Source organism: Mus caroli, chromosome 15, assembly GCF_900094665.2.
Source record: "Mus caroli chromosome 15, CAROLI_EIJ_v1.1, whole genome shotgun sequence".
Taxonomy (NCBI): domain Eukaryota; kingdom Metazoa; phylum Chordata; class Mammalia; order Rodentia; family Muridae; genus Mus; species Mus caroli.
Genome location: NC_034584.1, coordinates 59,625,605 through 59,650,313, shown reverse-complemented (window position 1 = coordinate 59,650,313; position 24,709 = coordinate 59,625,605). Strand labels below are relative to the sequence as shown.

At 38.0% G+C, this 24,709-nt stretch overlaps 1 protein-coding gene across 2 annotated transcripts in view; it reads right to left on the bottom strand.

Annotated features, from left to right (window-relative positions):
* Positions 1-24,709, bottom strand: part of Efr3a (EFR3 homolog A) — an 86,147-nt gene that overhangs the window by 45,522 nt on the left and 15,916 nt on the right. The window contains exons 2-4 of one of the 2 annotated variants that reach the window (XM_029469566.1): positions 9,871-10,014; positions 5,878-6,005; positions 4,572-4,722 (exon numbers count right to left, since the gene is read on the bottom strand). In XM_029469566.1, coding sequence (XP_029325426.1) covers positions 4,572-4,722; positions 5,878-5,984 — 258 coding nt within the window. In that variant the 5' untranslated portion in view covers positions 5,985-6,005; positions 9,871-10,014. The remainder of the gene's footprint in view (positions 1-4,571; positions 4,723-5,877; positions 6,006-9,870; positions 10,015-24,709) is intronic. The other variant, XM_021182859.2, reaches the window with a different exon arrangement.

The following is a 24,709-nucleotide window of genomic DNA, read 5'->3' as shown; positions in this document are numbered from 1 at the left end:
ACAAAGGGGATTTTGTAATAATTATCTTTTAGAAAACCAATACTACAGCTCTCTAAATAAAAAGTTTGCAACCTGACTGATTTTCTCTAAGACATTTACTTTTACACTTTTGTTTTTTGTATTTTTCAAATTTGCTATAATAAACACATCACTTTTAAAATAGAATAAAAAGGTAGAAACAAAACAAAAATGGACACTAAGGGGGATGTGAGGGGGATGTTGAAGAGGATAAACCTTAATTCTTTTGTTACTGAAAGTTATAAATACAAAGATAATCTAAGTAACTGTCTATGGCAGACAGCTTCTACTGCCCTTGCAGATATAAGAGTGGACATAAAATGTGAGGACACTCCAGAGGAGCTCTCCCAGTTCATGGAAGTCCTAATTCTGCAAACTGCAAGTTCTTTTGTGCTAATTTCTTAAGGTGGAAGACAACAGAGAAAGGTACATATGTCTAGCTCTTTCTTCTACATACTTATGCATGGGTATGAGAACTCATACACACATGCATACATCCCCACACATCATCATCATCATCATCATAATAATAATAATAATAGAAGAAGGAGGAGGAGAAGACAGAATAGGAGGAGGAGGAAAAAAACTTTATTTTATTATTTGGGAAACAGACATGTTTAAGAGATACCCTGAGATACCATGCAATCCTTTAGGTGCACGCTTCCTCATCTGGAACACTACTAAAATCGGGAGCCAGATAAAGCTTTAGTTACAGGACCTCCTCGGGGACTGCAGGATGTCGAGCAGTTCTCACCTCCTGGATTACACCTACGCTTCAGACTCCACTGTACAACAAACCAAAATGCCTGCAGACACTCATCATACATGGCAGGACAGACAGGCTGAAGGCCCATGCTTTACTGTAATAACCAATTTTGCTGACTGTTCCTTCTGGATATGATTCAACAATACTTAAAGAAAATTATTAAGATTAGGGATGAGGCTTGAATAATGGCAAGGATCAAACAAGTTAAAGCATAAAAGCAATCTATATTTTCCCTGATTCATAGTACACAAAACTATGGAGTACTTTTATAGCACAAACTATATAAACACAAGCTCTAGAGTAAGACCTAGGACTGAATCTCTCTACAGGTACAATGTTCTTTTTGTCTCATGACAAATCATTTACCTGTGATTCCTCACACATCAAATAGGAATTTCACTTCCAATTGTGAACTAAATAATGCAATATATTTGAAAAGCCTAGTATATAACATGTTTATCTAAAAGAAATCTACTTGATCCAAAGTTGCACATTATTGACATTTATAGCTATTATTACTATTATATTTAACAAGCTACGTTTTAGTTGTTTTCTGGGCCTGTGTATGTGAGTGTATGTACATGTGCCCATATGTATGCATGGAGGTCAGAGGAGCATATTTGTGTGGTGTTCTAGCACTCTCTGCCTTATTCTCTGTAGGCAGGATCTTTCATTGAATCTGCAGCAAGGATGGTGGCCAACAATCCAGAGAGATTCTCCTGTCATAGCCTAATACAGTGCTGGGATTACAGGAACACAGGAGACCATACCAGGCTCGTTATGTGGCCTTGAGGATCTGAACTTCAGTTCTCATGCTTGTGCAGTATATAACCACTGGACCATCTCTCCAGGCATGCTCACAAAATTCTTTTATTATAAGACCCATACCCCTTTCGAATTCATAGTGTCTCAGATCTCAGAATATTGATGCAGAATGCATGGGATATTTGTTTAACTTGGCCATGGAGCATCGTAAATCTGACAACCTATCACAGAGCTCAAAAGCTGTAGGCTTTAGAGCAATTCTGATTTCAGATTATTAGAAAGGTCTAAAGTGTATTTACACCATTTTATGTTATTTTAAACATTTGTAAATCAATGTATATGTGGTATAATGTAATATTTTCTATGCTTTTGTATTTTTGAAGCTATGTACAACAAAGAAGGAGTAAATACGAATAAAAAGTCCCTGATACACTGTCTTTTTAAAATTTAAACTGATTAATATTTTTCTAACTCTTTAGAATTTTAATGTGAATAGATGTATTTTAATCATACCCATCACCCCCTCCTCCCGGATCTCTCCTGCTCCCCTACACCCACTTCCAACTTCATGCCTTTTTTTTCTAACACAATTTCTGACACAAAGGAGAATGTAAGTACATTTTATCTATTATTGTCATGCTGGATCACAAGCATAAAAAGGTAAATGTCACAAATTAAAATAAAATATACAAATAACCATGAATAAATACTGAACACAATAAATCAAGATTCATCATATTTCTCGAAAAAAAAAAAAAGGTTCATCATATTTGATGATATAAGGTATTCAGCACCTCTACAAAATTAAAATTACATTTTCAGCAAATAGATTTTAAAAGTAGCCTAAGGTAATACAACACTTAATTTAGTGCATTCACTAAAGGTAAGATATGAGGGTTTTGATCTTTTGCCTGTATGACACACTGAAATAATATAATAGCATTGCTGGCTACAAGTAACTAAACTTCTGGGAATGCACATTTACCCGCTCTACATTATCCCCAGCTATTAAGCCATCTCCCTAAAGTTCCTCATCCAATTGGAAAGGAAATAGGAAAAGCCTTTAGCATCTCCCACACCTGAAAACAAGCCCATCATATCATCTAACTTCATCTGGAAATATCCACTATTTGTCTCTGAGATAAAATCATGTTAGAGGTTTTGAGTATACTATAGAATTACACTGTGGAGCTTTTATGACAATCTACTATGATCATACTAATGATGCTATGCCCCACTCGAGGAGCATCACACACACAGAGCTCTCATCAGACTGCACTACTGTTCTTACTGAAATGAAGGTTGTCTAACTTGACTAAATGTAAGTACACATGCAACACAGACTCAGATCCACAGTCAGAGTCACAACCTACATTATATTTTCCTGTATCTGTAATTGCACATGTGGTGTTCTGAATGAGAACGGCCCCCAAAGGCTCATACGTCTAAATGCTTAGTCCTGGGTTAGTAGAACTATTTGAGAACAATCAGGCAGTCTAGTTTTTTGTAGAAGGCATAGCCTTGATAGAGGAAGTATGTTTGGTTTGGGCTTTGAGGTTTCAAAAACCCAGGCCAGGTCAGTCTCGTTCTTTGTCAGGATGTAAAGCTCTCTCTGAGCTACTGTTCCATGGCCATGCCTTTTGCTTTCTGCCATGATGCTCATGGACTCACCCTCGAAAACTGTAAGCTAGCCCCCAATTAAATGCTTCCCTTTACAAGATGCCTTATTCATGCTCTCTTTTCACACCAACACAACACTAATTGGGACAATGCCTAAACACCAACTAATCTTGTGATTCTGGAAGACCTAGTAAACTATGGGTAGGCATACAAAATAGTCTCATAGGCTGAATAACTTAAAGCTTCCTCAGAAAGACTGAAACTATAAAGCAAAAGCAGAAATGAAAGGTAAAAACATCACTATTTTATTATCATGGCATGTTATTTCCCATTTTTAATTTAAAAACTATGTTCAGGAGAGAAGGAACTGAATATAGTGAGAAGCAACAATTCAGAAGTGGTCTAAGGAAAGAAACACAAATTCAGGTTTTATATATAGTCAAGTAGTAGGGAGAATACAGAATATTCAATAAGTGAAAATGAGATATCTGAATATATATATAATATATACAAAATTGAATCCCTAAGTCATATGTAATCATTTGCAAAAATAGCTCAAAGTAGATAACAGAAGTGATATAAAAGGCTTAGAAGAAATCTGAGGGTAAATCTTTGACCATGGGTTAGGCAATGTTTTTTATAAGGAATACTAAGAGCACATAAAAGGGGTGATAATAAAAAAATGAATCAGATTTCATCAAAGCAACTCATCAATAAAGTATAAAACAAAACATAGAACTAGAAAATATACTGCAAGTCATATATCTGATAAGGTGGAGAATTTTAAAAGGCAACCTAATTTTAAAAATAAGAACTTGGATAGACATTTATTCAGAGACTGACAGAAACTAAGAAGGTTTAAGAAAAAAAAAAAAAAACAAAACCACAATGAAACACTACACTATGTTCTGATTTATCCACTCATCTAACCATGGTGTCCATGGACATCAGGATTTCTTCACTTTTTTGGCTATGGTGAACACTGGTTCTTCAGTCTATGGGTAGACCCAGGCTTTCCACTCAGGTGAGTGTATTGGTGAGTTATAGGAAAACTGTGTAACTGTTCATTACAAATCAGATGCTTCTCAATAACACTCTTGCTTTTGGAAAAGCAGTTAAATAAAACAGTAGTATGCAAGGTTAGCACTGTAACGAGAAGGTCAAGAGAAAAATCAAACTGACAGGATTAGACTCATCTAGACACAGGTGTTCCATGATAGATGAATCTCACAGATTCTATTCAGACCAAGACACTGGAGAGAGCGCAGTGATCACTGTCATCTGTACTGTGTGTCCAAATGCCCTGACTGGGAAATGGCCTTGGATCAGATATCATCATTCTAAGAAGAGATTAACTCCAGATCTCCTCTTTAAACTTAGTGAAAACAACTGCTTTGCTTACAGAATTTGTTCCAAGAACCTGAAGCTTTGGTTCCCCTGATTCCAGGAGCTTTGCTACCATGTGAAGGAAGCTTTCTACAAATGGCTTGATGCTTTGAGAATGGCAGGCCATAAGAAGCTGGTCCAATGCCTCCATAGCGATTAGAACGTACCTAAGTTTAAACAAAACAAAACAAAACAAAGTCAAAGCAGTGCTCTTAATTCTTTAATTGCTTTTCACTCAAATAGGTTTACTTAGATGCACAGAAAAAGGAAAGGCAAAGTAAAACCTAGTTTAGAAGTCCATCAAAGCTAGACCGTACTAATCCACTTCCCTAAGAAACCTCAGAGCTACTGATGCTACCTGTTTGTAATCTGTCTTGATCGCCACGGACAGGATTTTAACCATATTTATTTGTAAATGATTTTTATAGTACTACAAGAATTTATCTCTGTCTCCAACATTATTTCCTTGTACTTGTAAATAAGGATATATGTACTTATATGTTTACTTACATATAAATATATAATTATTGTGAATACAAATATATATACTTATATTTAAAAATAAAATAGTGCCAGCAACAATAGAGCAATATAAGGGAATTAAATTCCCTTTTTAAATCAACAGATTTTGAAGATTTTATACAATAAAATTTAGATTCCATTTTAGTTGATAGTCAATGATCAACTGTCAAACTGCCCATGAAATATCTTAAGAGGTGACAGAGTAGAGGAACAACAAGGCAATGTGTCACTTGGAAAACAGGGTACTCTTAGAAATTAGGCTGATACACTGTCACAATACAAAGCACTTTCAGTTCAAACTGTGAAGCTACAACTATTCAGGCAGAGAATGGCTAAGACGGGATTCCTTTATCAGCAGACGCTGGAACAAACATGGCAGTACCAAATCAGGGTGTTACACAGTCAGCACTTGAGCATCTAAGTCTGACAGGACTCACTCACTCTGCAGTGTCAAAAACTAACTGGTAACAGGATACTGATTTGCTTTCAATTTAGACATGGATTTTTAAACACTGTATCACACCTTTAAACCTATTTTCAATGAGAAGTTAACAAAACTAGTAGATGCCACAGCTAGAGGCAGTGGTTACCGCATGAGTTCCTGCATAAGAACCTGAGTCACAGGAAAAGGAAGCTGCAGCAGTTACATGGCTCGCATACTTTTCTTTATGTCCCAGGGTTTATCCTCTGTGTATTGGGTTTTTTTTTGTTTTTGTTTTTGCCTATCTGGCACAAAAATTCATGAGATGACTTTGCCTAGAAAGATTTTTAAGAGATCGTTCAGTAATTCGTGTTCTTACCCAGAACGGTGTCTGACAACATCCCTGCTCAGCCTTTCCGCCAGGTAGGCACCAATTCGATCGAGTTTCTCTGGTGCAGATACTGCATAAAATGTCAGTTTTTCCATATCAGCTTTAACAAGGCCATCCTGAAAATAATAACAAGTGCATGATCTACATTTTCTAACTTATTTATTCATTTATTCATTCAAAGTGTTGTCTAATTTACATCTCATCTCTGAAGACTGTAAATTAATACACATTTTGCTGAAACCTTTTGGGTATAAACTCTGTGGTGCTAATGTTAAAAATTCTACATGCTCAGAACTATAAAAAAGATATAAAAAAAAAATCCCACTAAAAAAGATATAAAAAAAAATCCCACTAAAGCAAAGTACTTGAAGGACCATCACAAACAATGACTGTTTCCAGAACTTTCATTATAGGGAAGTAGCTAACACTATGTAGGCAATGAAATATGTTTTACTAAAAAGAAATTTTCAAACAAAATTTGCTTCAATTTAAATGTTGTAAATGTTATATGTAGTTTGTACTTTTTAATATCTACAACAGTGAACATACATATAGCTTTCTCCCATCTCCAGAGCTGAGGACTGAGCCCAAAGCTTGCACTGTAAGAGGTCATTCCTAGCCAAATGGATGGACCTGGAGGGTATCATCCTGAGTGAGGTAACCCAATCACAAAGGAACTCACACAATATGTACTCACTGATAAGTGGATATCAGCCCAAAACTTAGGATACCCAAGATATAAGATACATTTTGCTAAACACATGAAACTCAAGAAGAATGAAGACTGAAGTGTGGACACTATGCCCCTCCTTAGAATTGGGAACAAAACATAGAGACAAAGTTTGGAGCTGTGATGAAAGGATGGACCATCTAGAGACTGGCATATCTAGGCATCCATCCCATAATCAGCTTCCAAACGCTGACACCANTGCATACACTAGCAAGATTTTGCTGAAAGGACCCAGATATAGCTGTCTCTTGTGAGACTATGCCGGGGCCTAGCAAACACAGAAGTGGATGCTCACAGTCAGCTANTGGATGGATCACAGGGCTCCCAATGGAGGAGCTAGAGAAAGGACCCAAGGAGCTAAAGGGATCTGCAACCCTATAGATGGAACAACATTATGAACTAACCAGTACCCCGGAGCTCTTGACTCTAGCTGCATATGTATCAAAAGATGGCCTAGTTGGCCATCACTGGAAAGAGAGGCCCAGTGGACATGCAAACTTTATATGCCCCAGTACAGGGGAACACCAGGGCCAAAAAATGGGAATGGGTGAGTAGGGAAGTGGGGGGGAGGGTATGGGGGACTTTTGGGATAGCATTGGAAATGTAATTGAGGAAAATATGTAAGAAAAATATTAAAAAAAAAAAAAAAGAAAGTCGTGGACCTTAAACCAGTTGCCTGTTTTAGTTTGTACTGAAAAAAAAAAAAAAAAAAGGGGGGGGTTTTTTTTTCTAAAAAAAAAAAAAAAAAAAGAGGTCCTCCAAAGAACTAAATTCCATTCTCACTCACGCTCTTCAGAGATTGGATGATTCTATTGTATGTAATATCTTTTAGCTCATGGAACTTATCCTCAATATTATATTTTAGCATGCAGTTATCTTATTCATTAAATAGATACTGAGTGTCAACTACATGCCACTCAATATGCTGCACAGTGGCAGCATAGACATCACAGAAGCCAAACTCAGCAAAGAACTATACTTGCCCAGTGAGAGAGCCCATGAGAACTGAGATAGGTCCTATTAATTGCTTCCATAAAATGACACATGGGAATTATAGGAAAGCATTTATTTGTCTCCCTCAACTCTTTGGAGGCAGCGATTAGGGCACACACCCTTCTGCATCTGAGCACCTACTGTCTGAATCATTCTGAATGCATTACAAGATGCCTGTGTTTAATAAAACAGCAAAGGTGACAACTGAGTAGTAGTTACAACATGGAGGTTACGTTTGTAAAACTTGTTTTTAAAATCTATTTTATAGATGATTGTTACTTCAATAAAATGTATCTCAATCTTTGACAAAATATTATTTTTGTAATCATTCCTCAGTTTACCTGTTGTCATTACAACAGCTCAAAACTCAGCACTTAGTACAAGTTAAAGAGAATGATTTAGACACCTTGGCCTGTTTCATGTTTCTCCATACTCTGCCATCTACCTGGGCTTTAAAAACTACGTATATACTTCTCTGGAACACAATTATGTAACTACTCAGTCTATCTGTCACCAACAATTTAACTATCCACTATGCCCTAGAGATAAAACAACAGAACATTAACTTAGTCAAATTGATCCATTTGTCTTTACCTTGAACACAAGTAAGTTTCCAAGAATTTTTCTCACTTGCAAGGAAGACACTAACCCTCATTTATCAAGATGAGGGCATCCTTCAGTGCTTAGCAGATCTTACTTCCTCTAAGAATGCTTCCCAAAGAATATGAACACAACATGGCACTTTCTCACATTAGAGACCGTACTACTACCACCTGCATTTTATTTACTAACTTATCTACCATGATTTGTATGCTTTATGTGAGTCAGACTAATTTATCTATCATAATTTAGTATCCTTTATGTGAGTCAAAAAAAGCAAATATGTCTTTCAGGGTTTTTATATATCACAAATGATCCATGATATTTGACAGCCAATAGTATTTACTGATAAATTCTTATATACAGATGACCCCTTAAAATTTTTTTAATCAAAAGAACATATCAACCATAAACTAATGTTAACATAACCAGAAGACAGTTGGTTTCACTAAAAATTTTTCTGGAATTCAATTTGCATCACATTTTATGTACCTTTATCAAAAAGCTAAGAGCCTTAGAAAAGCTGAGCAGTGTCCAGCAAACCCAGTCTCCCTGAAAGCAGTCAGCCTAGCTATCCTCCAAACTCCAATTGGTTTATTTTGGTTTTTGAGGCAGGGTTTCATTATGTAGGCCAGGCTGGTCCCAAACTCACATTCTTCCTGACTTAGCTTCACAAATGCTGTGAATATAATTACATACCACCACCATACCTAGCATCTTAGTTAGGACTTCTATTTTTATTATAAAATGCTACAACTAAAAGCAACTTAGGGAAGAAAGAGTTTATTTATTTTATAGCTTGCAGTCCATTTACAAGGAAAGTCAGGGCAGAAACTGAAGGCAGCATCCTAGAGGCAGGACTGACACAGAGGCTGTGAAGGAATGTTGGTTACTAGCTTGCTCCTCGTGGTTTGCCCAGCTTGTTTTCTTAAACCATTCAGGAGAACCAGCCTATAGGTGGCAATGCCCACAGTGAGCTTGGCCTCTCACATAATTATCAATTAAAAAAATGCTCTGTGACCAGACTTGTCCAGCCAATCTGGTGAGGACTCTTTCTTAAATGAGTGAGGTCCCCTCTTTCCACTGTGGACATAGTGTGTTAAGGTGACATAAAGCTAACCAACACACCCAGCTAAGAAGTACTTTTTAAAAAGGCAAATAGCTTCTGTCTACAAAAGTCTCTCATGATCTCAATTCTCTCTTAAAAAAACAAAACAACAACAAAAAGAATAGATGGCCTATCCCTAACTGTTGTAAATTATTGTTTGATCTAAGCTTAGATTTCATTTCCTTTGTCTTTCTTCTCCTAATCCCAAACTGGCCATCATTCTCATCTATTCATGCAGCACCCTGCATATATTTAATTCTCTATCACACTTCACTGTGTGAAGATTGCTGATATTCTATCTATGCTTACTGAATGCAGAAACCACTCACGATTCAGCTGTATCCTGAGCACATAGTATATGGCACGGGATCCTGAATGTTTGATGAGTGTTACTAATCTATCTAAATGGAAAAGGACACCATGCAGCTATCATTTCAAATTTGTTCCTATTATCTGAGAAAGGTAAGCAAGCACGGGGCATGTAAAAATTAAAAGTTTAAAGTTCACTTGATGAGATGATGGGACAAAAGAGCAATGAAATGAGGGGAACCTTAGGGAGCTGAGCAGGGGCAGAATGGGTCAGAAAGAGAAGGAGCAGTGCATGGAGATCAAGTTACTTTGGGGTCTTCAGGGAATATGTTGTCCACCAGACGTTTGTAGCGAGGACGCAAAGCAGAGCAGCAGCAGCACACCCCTGTTTAAAACAATGAAAAGGGAATAGAAAGATTAATATTGCAAAATGACCCAGAAGTTCATGCTTCTGAACACTCACTGTCCATTTAAAGATAAGTTTAACAGGGGTATAGTCTATTAATTATTACATCTTCAATCACACATCAAATTTAGACATTGCTGCGGATAACTATATCATCCAGTAAGACATAAAAATGAAGGATATGGCTTTAAGTAGAACTAGAAGTACGTTCAGAAACAGTTGCCTGAGAGATCAACTTAGTAGATTCTTCCCTACTCAATTTACCTTAGGAGTCAGAAGACAAAATCAGCTGCAACAAACTCTGACACAGTGGTACCTAAGCACAGATGCTCACAAATCCTACTGTAGCATATAAGCCTCTAATTTAATGGCTCATCTGTCTTTCCTGGGACATGCTAACTTTACGGACAGGCCTTATCTTTCATTTCTAAACTCTGCGGGTGTAATACTGGGTGAATTCAGTAAAGAAGCAGTAAAGAATGAACAAATGGATGTGAGGAGAGATGCTAGGCTCTCTCGTGCTTTCTGTGCTTTGCAGTACTAGTGCTCAGCACCTCTGAACACAGTGCTGAGCTATAGCCAGGGATGTGACTCATGAGTGTCTCATTACACGTCATGTTCTATTACATCTCTCATGAATGTGTAGAACATTCTTCTGCTCATATAGATCACATCTGCTCATTCAAGAAATAAGTACTGAGTACCTACTAAGTGACTGACTGTCTCGAGCAATAGAGTATTGAACAAGCAAACAAACAAAAAGTTTAGTTTAAACTAGCAGCAAGAGAAAAGGTATGCAAATTCAAAAAGAAGGACATTTGTTACTTCTTCTCTCTTCCTTGAAAAACAGCATTTCCTAAGAGTGCAGGAACACATACACCCCTACATTAAATGTGTTAGGTAAACTCATGGCAGCACCTGCCTGCCTTTATCTTCTGCCCACCTCCAACCTTCATCTACGTGCCTCATCTACTTCACTGCAGCCAAAACAGTGGTCCTGCTGTGTCAGTGAGTTAGGAACCTCTTCTGACTCCTCTGTCTAGAACTGCTCATTTAACTGGCTGCCCCGACTCTCTTCTACTTTTGCTAAATGTGCTTCTCGTCCAACATACTAAATAACTGTCGTATTATGTATTGGTAACCATCAGTCACCTTCACCAAAAGATAAGCTCAGAGGAAGGCAGAACACATTCTTTTGCTTACTCATAAATCCCAAGCAACTGGAACAAGACACAAGAGCACTGGGATATTTCTTGAATGAGTGTGATGCTCTATCTCACCAAGCCTCTGTTGCCGGATTCTTCACTTCTGTCTCTGAGTCACATCTTACCTTTTCTATGGCTTCCTACATGCTTCCTATCTCCCTCTGGGGCTCCAACACAGGAATGGTATTTGCAGTCTATTTTTAGCAATATTTTGGCACTGATGCTTTCAAGAATTCACTGATACTTGAATAACTTCATTAAAATGTTCTAGTATTTTATAGAGTTCTTCAAACCTATATAAAGCCTTTGTGTTATTAACCATTCTTTATACTTTATAAAAAAATAGCTTAATTTTTCAATGGATATGTTCTAGACTGTGAAAATATGTCCAAAAAATGGGCTTTAAAACTAAACTGTTCTTGTGAGGCTATGCCAGTGCCTGGCAAATACAGAAGTGTATACTCACAGTCATCTATTGGATGGAACACAGGGTCCCTAAAGAAGAAGCTAGAGAAAGTAACCAAGGAGCTAAAGGGGTCAGCAACCCTATAAGAGGATCAACAATATGAACTAACCAGAACCCCCTCCCCCAGAACCTTGTCTCTAGCTGCATATGTAGCAGAGGATGGCCTAGTTGGCCATCAATGGGAGGAGAGGCCCTTGGTCATGAGAAGATCATATGCCCCAGTACAGGGGAATGCCAGGGCCAGGAAGCAGGAGTGGGTGGGTTGGGGAGCAGGGCGGGGGGAGGGTATAGGGGACTTTTGGGATAGCATTTGAAATGTAAATGAAGAAAATATCTAATAAAAAAATGAAAAAAACCCTAAACTGTAAATGGAAACAAACACTGGAGAATCTGCACTCTCTGTCTTACATACAGCCTTCCACAGAAACAAGATTAACAGAAAAAAACAAGACTTAACAGTGGGAATGACCAACAAACCGGCTTCATCCCGGCCCTTCTATGGATGGCTATGTGACTTGGGTAAGGCACTTCAGCTATTTGGAAAGAACTTACCCTGCACACCAATAACTTAATAGGAATATTGGCCTTGAGACAATATAAAATGGTTGTTCCCCCACTTATGAGCTGAGTTGGGAAGTCTGTGTCACCATACATTTACATGGATTTAGTAACCAAGACAAGATATGGAGAATATTGAAAATAGAGGAAAACTTGTTCTTATACCAAGTAATACTAAGTATGAAGCAATTTTCTGGAGTCTCAAATTCTTTATGAAGTATATGCTCTTTACCAATTTTCAACTGACTGCTCGGCATAGCACCCATCACCACCACCCCCCAAAAGAGAGAGAGAGAGAGAGAGAGACAGAGAGACAGAGACAGAGACAGAGAGACAGAGAAATGAGCCTAGGTTTGCAATAAAGTGAGACTGTTAAAGCAATAATGAAACAAGAGTTCATCTGAGGGGGATCTGTCCCTCATCCTTCCCAATCAGAAACCACTGTGTATGTATCACTCAGCATTCCTAGCAAACAAGGCTTGATTATCATTACTGATTCATAAAGGCAAGAATCTTGGAGATGGGGATGGAGAAGCTAGAGAGCTGGCTCAGTAGTTAAGAGCACTGACTACTCCAAAGGCCCCAAGTTCTATTCCCAGGATCCATATGGTGACTCAAAACCATCTGTACCTTTAGCCCCAGGGGATCCAATATCCTCTTGTGATTTCCAAGGGTACCAAACATGCACACAGGGCACAGACACACATAAAGGCAAATACTTATATTTACTTAAAATAATGAAATAAACCAGGAGGTGATAGCGCATGCCTTTAATCCCAGCACTCAGGAGGCAGAGGCAGGCCAATCTCTGAGTTTGAGGCCAATCTAGTCCAAGACAGAGAGTTCCAGGACAGTCAGGACTATTACCCTTTCTGATAATACACAACTGCACACCTAGTCTTGAAAAACCAAAGAGAAAAAAAATACAAATTTTAAGGTTAAAAAAGTCTGTAGCAAAAGAAATCAGTAATTTGGCTGATCAGTAATGACTGGGTAAGAATTCGGTGTCTAAAATTAAAATTCCCAGCTCTTCCCAACACTGCTGTTATAAGAAAATATAAAAGAATATTTTTTGAGGAAGTTATAAACTGTCATAAAAACAGCAAACAATTTAGCAATACTACTTGGGCAGTGTATCTGATACTATTTAATGTTATCTAATACTCAAAAGGCTTTTCTAATAAGAAAAAATTCATATAATTCAAATACTATATAGTTATATTTTCAGATTAACATCAAAGATATTCAAATAATACTTAGACCCCAAAATAAAGCAATCCTTTGAGTACTGGGGAGGGGTGCAGACAGCTAAATTACTGCTTCTAACTTAGAGGCTTGAATCTTGGGGGTTGAGGTGGAAGAGCTGGAGAGCTGGCTCTGAAAGCTAAAAAGCAGAGATTGTATTTCTGACAGATAAATAAAAGTCGACTGTGCACCATGCCACTGCCGCCGTCACTGAGGTGCTGAGAAGATGATGAAGCCAACAGTCAGTGAGGAGGTGCACACTCGGCCAGCACCAATGGAAGGCCCAATACTGTGCCCTGGGAAGGACTGGCAGTAGAGCTGCACATGGGTCCTAGTGCCTTATGTCTCCTCCACAATACAGTACTACCTGTGAGAAGATTCTCAGCAAGCTAACTTCACTGAAAGGGCACTTTCTGGTTGAGAGAACTTGAAAAACAAAGTTGAATGTGCACTACAAATGACAGTCCTGGTCCTCACTTTCGGTAAGCCTTGACCTACTATTCATGACTGCAGATGAGAAAAAGGGAAAAGTGCAAAAGAGACAACCAGCCAGCCAGACTTACCCACCTACACCCAAGTCCTCTCCTTGTGTAAAGATGACATGACCATTACTAGTACCACACTAATTAAATACTTAATTAAATGTATCTATTAAGCTCTCAGTAAGGAAGCATTCAAGAAAATGCTATTATTAGTGACAAAGTGAAAGCAGTTCCACAGTAAGAGAAAGTGGAAGATGGAGAATGTTTTAGAGAATACTGGCCACAGTGTGAAACCTTTGCTATAAATACAATAAATACATCAATACATGTCATATAGGATTCACACAGCTTCAATAATGAGCAAGAACAAGGAGGGGTAGGCGCTATGCTCAGAACATGACCTGCATAGCACAGTACTCAGGGCTTTTTCACAGCATGACTCCTCTAGCCAGTCTCAGAGGAAGTCATTACCTACAGCAAGGGAGTGCTCCCAGCAGCTCATCTACCCCAAAGTGCAAAGCTAGTAAGGGTGAAGGGCCCTATAATCCCAGACCAGACCTGGTGGCTTCAAACAGAAACTGCCACACTAATTCATGTACCAATTTCTTTCAACAAACCTTACCACAGTGACACATCATACACCTCAAAGATAAGGAATGTGCTGCCACTTTAGGAAATAACACTTTCTCAGAAGAGCCTCAAGCAAAATTCCTTTCACAAATGAAAATACTCATAAAAAACAATCAAACAACCAAACACAGCATAGGAAATTAACTAAAAAATTTCAATTTACTCAAGTTTCTGTAAAATTAGATTAAAGGCAATATATAGTTAAAAAGCATATGGCAATAAAAATTACAGAAGCAACTATTCTAAGTAGTCAAATAAGAGAATTATATATATATATATATATATATATATATATATATATATATATATATATATATGTATACACACACACACATACATACACACACACACACATGAACACGGCAAACCTGTAGATAAGAAGCCCTAGACCTACTCAGATAAAGCCATGGGGATGACTCTCCTGGAGAGGTGAACTCATATGGCTTCTCCGGCTCAGCGGCAGGCACCTGGACATAGTCCTTCATGTTGTGAGACTGTTTTCTAGTCCATCCTCCTGCTTCATGATCCTGTAGCCTACTAGTGAGGAAGTATCTGGTTCGTTTTACTGCTAATTAATTAACAGAGAGTAGAGAGCTGGGGCTTATCTAAGTTCCTGCTGACATTAAAGATACAGCTATTCAGAACTGGATAATATCCTTATCGAATTCTGCGAAGACCAATTAGCATTCAGTAAGACCTTAAAACATCTATATAGCTACTTAAGAGAGATGTCTTTCTGGAATTTAAATAAGAAGTGAGCCTACCTGTGCCCTTTCTCCTTATGAGTCCTTCTTGCAGATACTAGCTTCTAATCCCTTCCAACAAACTCACTCAAGCCCTAGTCATGTCTATTTGAACTTTCCCAGGATTATCTTTGGAAAAGCAAAGAGACTATGCATATAAACAAGCAGCAAAACAAAACAAAAATGCTGAGTAAATGGAATCCAAAACATATGAATCTTTAATTAATTAAATTTTGGCATATAAATAAGAGCAAGGAGAGGTATATGGGAGGGTTTGGAAGGAGGGATGGGGACATATGCAATTATATTACTTAAAAACAGAAATTTGTTTTGTTTTGTTTTGGTTTGGTTTGGTTTTTCGAGACAGGGTTTCTCTGTATAGCCCTGGCTGTCCTGGAGCTCACTTTGTAGACCAGGCTGTCCTCGAACTCAGAAATCCGCCTGCCTCTGCCTCCTGAGTGCTGGGATTAAAGGCATGCACCACCACGCCCGGCCAGAAATAACTTTTAAAAGCTATTATTTTTCTATAGTGTATGTCTGGATGGCTCAAGAGGAATAGGAAATGAAACTCAACACACTAGAAACAGAAAATTATGATCCGATGCAGAGTCAGAAGGCTGAGGAGATGGCTGAGCAGTTAACTGTGCTCGTTGTTTTAAATACCAGCACCTACATACCAAGCTCGTTATCCTGCATTTCCTTGTAACCACAACTCTAATAGGAAAGCCTATTAACATAAGCCTCAGGTTCAAGAAGAGACCCTGCCTCAGAGGAATAGGCACAGAACAAACAACAAACAAAATACAACAGCAGCAAAAGCAAACCAACATCTCCACCCTTAAACAAAACAAAACAATAAACAGGGCCACACACTACATTCTGGTACTGTGTGGACATACTTAGGTACAATCTGAGCCTAAGGACATGACCAGGCAAACACTAACCATACTACTTGTCATTATCAGAAGATCTAGTATAACACTTGTCTTTTTGCTCTTCTGTTGTTAAACAATACATAAGCCTTTTCAGTTCTTATATGTAACATATGAAGAATTCACTGATATATGTAAAGGCTATTTTATTTCAGACTGCTTTGCTATGTGTTCCTGTGTATATATGAAGGTTATATGTCTGTGTGTGTAGGTGTACCTTTATGACCATGCATGTGGAAGCCAGAGGACAACTTCAGTTGCTGATCCTCAGGTGCTGCCTACCTCTATATCTTTTTTTTTTTCTTTTGAGACAGGGTTTCTCACTGTCCCGATGTCATCAAGGTGGCTAGAACAGCTGGCCACGCAACCCCTATGATCCTCTCTAGTATTAAGATTACATGTGTGAAACCTGTCTCAAAAAATCAGAAAACAAAAAAAGAAGATTACATGTGTGCCACAAGTCTTTTGTCTTCTTTTATTTTCACATTGATTCTTGGGATCAAGCTTAGGTTATCAGGACTTGGGAGGCAGCTTAGCAGTTAAGAGTGTGTGTGTACTGCTCTTCAAGAAGGCCTGAATTCACAACTGTCTGTAACTTCAGGTCCATGGGATCCAATGTCTCTGGCCTCCTTGAACACTTGCACTTATATGTACACATTCCCACACAAAAACATATGCAGAGTTTAAAATAAAATAAATTATTTAAAAAGCAAAAGACTCAGTACTTTACCAACAGCCTTCTTGCAAGCCCTACAATGTATACTTTGCAGTGGGAAAGGCCATGATAACTCATGTGCCCAACTAAACGGTTTCCATCATGACACCTATACTGCTGCACTTATTTACTCGCATGTCTCTTTACCAGTAGAACATTAGTCCCTCAAGCTCTTGTTGAATGTGTGGCATAGAGCAGGCATTGACAAAAATGTTATTCAGCAAACGAACAAGGACTCAAAATTAACTGATTCTTAAAGTGTATTTAATACCTGCTGCTATATACTGTTAAAAATCAAGTCAGTAATGATAAAACCTACTCCCCCTACAAGATAGGATTTTCTAAAAAAAATCACTAGACAATCATTTCTCTAGAAAACAAGTGACTGTCAGCTGAGCAATTGTTAACATCCCAGGCTGATAAACTCAGTAAGGTGAAAGGGATAAACTTCTTATTTGAAGTTTTAAAAACATCAGCACTTTAAGATCTCTGTGATACCCAAAACCTTTTTAGAAGAGAGTGCTTACGCTAGTCATTCGCTTATGTCAAAGTAGGCTGTTTGCCTCATGCAATCAAAATCAGTGACCTTACAGTCGGATTCACCCATGCCCCAGTACACCTCTTGCTCTCTTGTTGTGACTATATTCATGTTATGACTCCACTTCAATGCACATGCATACATACGTTAAGAATAATACTACATTAAGAACAAGAATTATGGGAATAAAAAAGGTAACCTAGACTAGACTAGACACAGTGGCTAAAACTTAGGCTTTAAAATGAGACATAAACGTGAAGACAAGAGATATGAGTGTCAGATGGACTACACAGTCATGAGAGCCACAGAAACTCAGAGGAGAAAGAAAATACTTATGGCTCAAGTCAAGCAAGGTCCCATTGAGGACCCTGCACTTCAACTGGAATGTGAGGCTTGGTGAGGAAGGACTGAGGTACAGGAATCATGAGGCAGTGAAACAACTGCACAGTAATAGAACAAGCGGGAATGCAAGGGTGGCCCAGGGAAAATCAAAATGCATATTCTAGGGACATGGCCTTGAAAGGAACAGTCCCAAAGAAAGCATGGGATGAATTGGGCGACTACACGTGGGGTCATAGGAGAGGAAAGGCAACAAAGTATTACCTTCAGGAGTGTGTTCCCTTTAAAACCCGACTGTAATCCATTAGAGGAGTATTTTATTACAAGTCTTTCCACATGTAATTATGCACCACCTCTCCTTTCTGTCTCGATTTCACCACTTGGTTTTTATTCCAAGGCACATCCCTCTTATAGGTAGAAAGGGCAATAGTGCAATGTATGAAGTAAGGCACCAGCTCTGTTCAGAAGATGGCCTCCAGGGCACTGAAATCCCTTGCTCTACAGCAGGAAAGCTTATAGAAAACTCCTGCACACTTACTTTCTCAAACTGTTCTGAGACAGATGCCATCTGCATTTTTTTAAGTTAGCTTTTCTTCTTTAGTCAGCCTGTTATTGATCTATATCCAACAACTTTCCCTCCATATTATTGCAATTTTAGTTTAAAAATAAAATTGGGTACTAGAAACGCTATTTAAAGGAAGTAAGCATATGGATTTATATCTACATTTAACTGTGTTGTATGGTATACTAACTTCAGATTTTTAAAAATAATATCAGAGGTACCCAATGACAAGAGCAATAAAACACCGAATAATCCTGACTTTGAGAAAATAACACAACAGAATTTATTTGAAAACTGTCAGAAACCACCATTTGGGAAAAATTAATGGATATATTAAAATAAGAAAATAGAATTTCCTTCTCAATGTATCTGATGCAGCTTTGTCTGCAAACAAATATGCAGGGATCCAGTGAATGACACAGAAACTGGAGCAGAGTTGTGGCCAGGACAGAAAAGCTGCTAGTCTCTGACGCACCCAGTGCAGACTGTGGCTCTCTCCTAATCCTGAGAGCATGTCCTTGGACCCTGAAAAGTGACAGACCAACTTCAAATATGCTTGGATAGCAGTCATGACAAAGAGAGTAAGCCATATGTGTCAAGAGGTAAGTAGGTGGTTAATTTTCTTGTGTGCTTTTTTTTTTATTTATAAGTTCATCATAATCAAGTGTTTTTAAACAAAAAATATTTTTTAAAAAGGAGGTAAGAAGATTGCACATAGTTGAAAACTAAACTGGTGTGATATTGTGTGTGTGGGTATATTAATGTCCTCTACAAAGTGTTGGCAGCACTATTAGAAGTATTAAAAAACTTTACATTCTTCTGAGTGTAACTGTTTATAGCAGTTAAGTAAACAATGGCTTTTTTCTCTAACTCAAACTACTATACACTGCGGAGATGATATGTTTAAAGAGAAGAGGTGGTCTATAATTATCTCAGATAAAAGCTAGGAACCATGATTTAAAAGAAAAACAGAGAAAAGGCAAAGGCTATAGAAAATTTATGTTGGAACTGAAAAACATGAAAATATTAAACATCAAAGCACCAATAGCACCAATTTCAATCACTGAAAATACTAGCCAGCAAAAAATTTTAAAAAGTGGGGTGAGGAAACAACCCATTAGCTTCAAAAAAAAATGTTTTTAATGTCCAGTTAGGGCAAGATAGAGAAAGTCAAGGGGACAGTGTCTTGTCTTTGGGGTATATATCAACACCTCTGACTCTAGACTCTCTCTGCTCAAATTTAGCATTTTACTTCTCAGAGCAAATCATGATAAATACATAAAATCCCAATCGCAGCTAAAAATATACCTATTGATAACGTCAAAAATAAAATACAACGTGTATGTGCAATAGCTGGTAACAAGTTTCTTTAATTTAAAGGACCAAAGAAAATGAATTTACAATTTTGCTTTCATTCAACCTGCTTATAAGTTATCTATTCCTACCAAAAAAACAGCTTAAAGAAGCTGTCTCACTCAATGAACATTCATGAAACACACAGAATCTGGGTATTTTCATCCCAAGAACTGAGATTACAAATCCATACTGTGACAACTGGCTATTCTGATGTGGGTGCTAGGCAGCAAACTCAGCACAGTGAACACCTTACCATAAGAGCCATCTCCTCAACAGCATTTCAGTGAGTTCTGAAGTGGTTTGTACGTCACATAAGCTAGTATCCTGGGAACTCTTCCCATATCAAATACATTGTACAAGAGTAATAACTTCACCACAGTCTGAACTTTCTACAGCTCTAAAGTATAACTACATTAACAACTATAGTAACAGTCTCACATAGAAAACACAAAAATGCTTATACAAAATAAATATGCTAGTAGTACTGCGTATCAGAGCACACCTACCATTGAAGGACTACAAAGAAAGAAAGAAAACTGTAAGATTAACATAGCTTCCAACAAAATTGCTGAAACAGGAAGACAAAGTTTAAAAGCAGAAAGCACAACTATATTTTACAAAAAAGGCCCAAGCTCAAGCACATTGTTTGTGTCAAAAAAATGAGGAGTTAGAAGCACAGCTAATTTTAAAGTAATGAAAACTGCTGTGAGTTGAAACTGTTTCCCTTAAAAATACCTGGGACTCTGCTTTTATTTGCAAATAGGGCTTTTTGCAGATAGATGCACTCAAATTAAGGTGAGTCATGTTAGATTAAGAAGCCTCAATTTAATGACTGCTATCCCTACAAGGAGAAAGAAAATAAAGACATGAGAGAAAAGGTGAAGTGTAAGAGATGTGCTGCCAAGCAAGCTCTGCTGGCCACACCAGAACCTGGAGAAGGCAAGAAAAGCTGCTTCTCTCAGCCTTCAGGAACAATGCCAACAACTCTGTCTGGACCTGACTTTGTCTTAAGCCACTTGGTTGTGGTTCTTTGAGGTCCAGGCAACTCATACTTTAAATGTTCTACTTAAATTTTGTACATAATACAAAGATAGCATTTCTGAAATTAATTCAAATTCCAGAAAGTTAACTTGGCCTCCAGAGAATTACATTCATTTCTTGATATTTCAGTCAAACTTTATATATTCCTTTCCCATTCCATTAGGAGGAAACAAAGCAATAGGCAAGAAAATAGGACTCTGCTCAATTCTAGCAAATATACTAGATATAGTTTATTAACTTAGATAAATAAATATATACTACTTTAGAAAAAGAAAAAATAACTATACCATCAGTTCATACCAAAGTTTAATAAATAAAAGCACTGTTGAGCAAACAAATTTGCTTCACTAAGCATCTGAAATACACTTGATATGGGATAAGTCTTCCTCTAAAATCCCTATATTGAACCCCTAACTTCTGGTCCTTCTCAATGTACCCAAATTAGTAGATTAGGTCTTTGCAAAGGTCATCTAATTAGATGAAGCCATCAAGGTGGTCTGTAGTCCAGTTGATTAGTGTTCACTCTCATGAAAAAGGTAAATTTAAAGGCAGGCACACAGGAGAGAATTGCAAGAGTATAACCACCTACAAACCAGAGACAGGCCTTCAGCAGCTACTTCCCTCATAGGGCTCACAATGACCAATCTTGCCTGTACCTTTATTTCAGATTTCTAGTCCATGAGTTGCTAGCCAAAAAAAGGCTGTTGTTTGAACTCTTCAGGTTGTGGTACTTGGTTACAGCAGCCATGATACACTAACACAGCATCAGTACAGTCAGTGTTCCACAGAAGTAAAGTCTCAGGGGTTCTAACTGGCTCCAGAACCTAATCCACCCAGACATCCCAGCTCCTATCTATCCTTCATCCCCCAGCCTCATTCTTTCAGATTGCATTCAACAAATGTCTGAGTGTCCACTACATCTGGGTTCTCCCTACTTAATCTTCAGAATAACCCTAAGATAGGAAACTTCACAAATAAGGAGACAAAATGGTACACTGTACAAAGTCATGCATACAACTAGGTGTGGTAGATTAGTTAACTTGTGCTCTTAATTATGGCTGTCTACTCTACTGATATCCTGAGATAGCCTGGGGAAGAGGGGGGATTATACGGTCTAATTTGAAGAGTAAAGCAACACATTTAAAGTATTTGGGAGCTTACAAAAGCTTAAACAATCATTGCCATTGCTCTCCAGGGACACAAACATGCAGAAGACAGCAGCAAAATGAGAAGTAAAAGCCTACCAGAGAATTTACCAGACTACAGAGTTTAATGCTTCCAGAGAAGATCGTTTCTTTCCTACTATTCGTTAGGCTGGATTCTATAATAACTCTACAGATGTAAGAACACAGGAACAGGCAGAGAAGCTACAAATTCAATTCTGGCCCTAGATACCTATGTGACTATCAAAAAGCAAGAAGAGAGGAGTTTGCTCCTATGGGAAGTCACCTGGGTGCTGGATCAGAAAGAGAGCTGCAGCAAAACTCAACCATCCTTGTTACAGGCACCTCTTAGGAAAAGGTGGAGAGAATCCTACCACTGCACAGTACCTCAAATGGCCAAGGCCATTGAGGACCTCAGCTATCTTAAGGCTTTCCCACCCATAGTTCAACTGAAAGAATGTCTCAAGTCAAACAGAAAAAATAATGTATTTATACAAATCATTCACAAAAGTTCTGTGAGTAAATCCATCCACATACAAGTCCATCAAAGCTTTAGGCTCATTTTATTTATAGAGTGGGAATCCTTTGATTTACTATAACCTAAGGACACAGACTCCATTTAGTTCTCCGTGTCTACACATTAAAAGTCGCAATTACAGTAGTCTGAAAATGAATAGTTTACAGATTTTAAACTAAAAAAAAATACGATATGATTTTTTTAAATCCAGACATAAATATTTTGAATTAAGAGATGTTGAAGAACTGAAATTTAATAATCTTTCATTTTCACAAGCCTACTAATGTACTTTGGGAAAAGGAGACCAAATGAATGAGTAACATAAAAAACAGTCTTACTACACATTAAACCCAGGTACACTCTGTGGCTAATTTTTCAAATTATATGCTGTAAATGCTATCTCTTAAAACCTCTTCTTTTCTAATACATCTTTATTGTGACTTTACAAATATGTACGTAGCATCAATGTACTGCTACCCTGCTGTCCACAATGAATACTTGATAGAGCCAAAATCAGAGTTGAGTTTTTCTGCAGATTTTTAGTTGAGCATTTTTTTAAAAAGGAGGGGTGGGGAGACAAGTAGAGTGTCCAGTTAAATAAACCCAGGTAAAAGAGCTTTGAGAAAGGAATCCTTGAATTAAGGGTAAACAACCCTTCCCAAGTATGAGCACAAGGGACCTTTCAGACAGTGACCATCCACAGATGCCTTTCTCATAAGTCTAGCCAGGATGAGGAGGCTGGGTTACGTTATTTTTAACTAAACATCCTATGAATATTTGACAAATAAAATATGAGGTATTTTGGGCAAAATTCAAAACAGCTTTCTAATTGACTATTTAAATTTCAACAATATTTTATTTCCTAGTTAGTCATAATGTAACAAAGGTGTTAAATCTGTGGGAGTATTTGTAAATTCCAAGATTATTCTTAGAAGAAATACATTTAATATGCCAACAGCACTGATTCTTCTTATAGATTCTAGAACACCCACAGCATCTACACCATATGTTAAAAGATTTTCCTTTTAACTGAATGATTAAGATGTCTGCCTAAATTGTATTGTAGGGTCTCAACTATTAATCTTAGTAAAATATTTTAAATATCTCTATTATTTAAATTTAAATTAGGAAGGAAAAAACATAGCACAGAATTTGTTGGGCAGGCTTAACTAAAGGAAAAGTTCAACAAAAGCATAATTTCAACCTTCAAGTTCAGTTTGATATATTTCCCCATACTTCCAACTCAAACACAGAAACCTTGAATATTCTCATTCTCCCTACCTCTGTTCCCTTCCTTCCCCCAGCTACCCTCTCTTTCTCTCTCAGTGAGGAGACTGAGTTCATGACCTTATCTATACTAGGCAGGAGCTATCACTGAGCTACAGCAACAGTCTTTCAAGCCCTACAGGAGATGATACATATGTTAGAAGATACTTTCACAAGTTCAAAAGCTGAAATTTGCACATATTCTCTTATAATAAATACATTGTGGCCACTGATTATACAAATGATTGATTTTTATAATAACCAACTCATGATACAGTTGCTCTGAAGTGGGGAGCAGGGATAAAAATGAATATAAAAACTAAACTGAAGAAGGAATGACCACACAGAGGAAGAGATAAGATAAAGGGATAAATCACATTAAGGAGTTTGAAAAAGCCAAGAGAATTCTATTATTTTATGGTTACTTTACAGTATTGGGGGGCGGGGGGGGCTATGTGTAGTTTAATTGAAGTTCTGCCACTTAATACCACCCTCCGACTCAAGCACTGGGGTGCTTTTCCAGTGGAGTCTCCAGACACCCGCAAGGACCCGCACAGGACTCCCCACGGGATCCTAAGACCTCTGGTGAGTGGAACACAGCATCTGCTCCAATCCAATCCTGCGGAACCTGAGACTGTACTAACTAGGGAAGCAGGCAACCCGGCCTCTGCAGGGGCACAAGTCCCTTCCAGTCCACTCGAGTATTGGGGTGCCTTGCCAGAGGAGTCTCCGGACGCCCGCAAGGACCCACACAGGATTCCCCACGGGATCCTAAGGCTTCTGGTGAGTGGAACACAACTTCTGCCAGGAGGCAGGTTCGAACACCAGATATCTGGGCACCTTCCCTGCAAGAATAGAGCTTGCCTGCAGAGAATACTCTGACCACTGAAAATAAGGAGAGAGCCAGCCTCCCAGG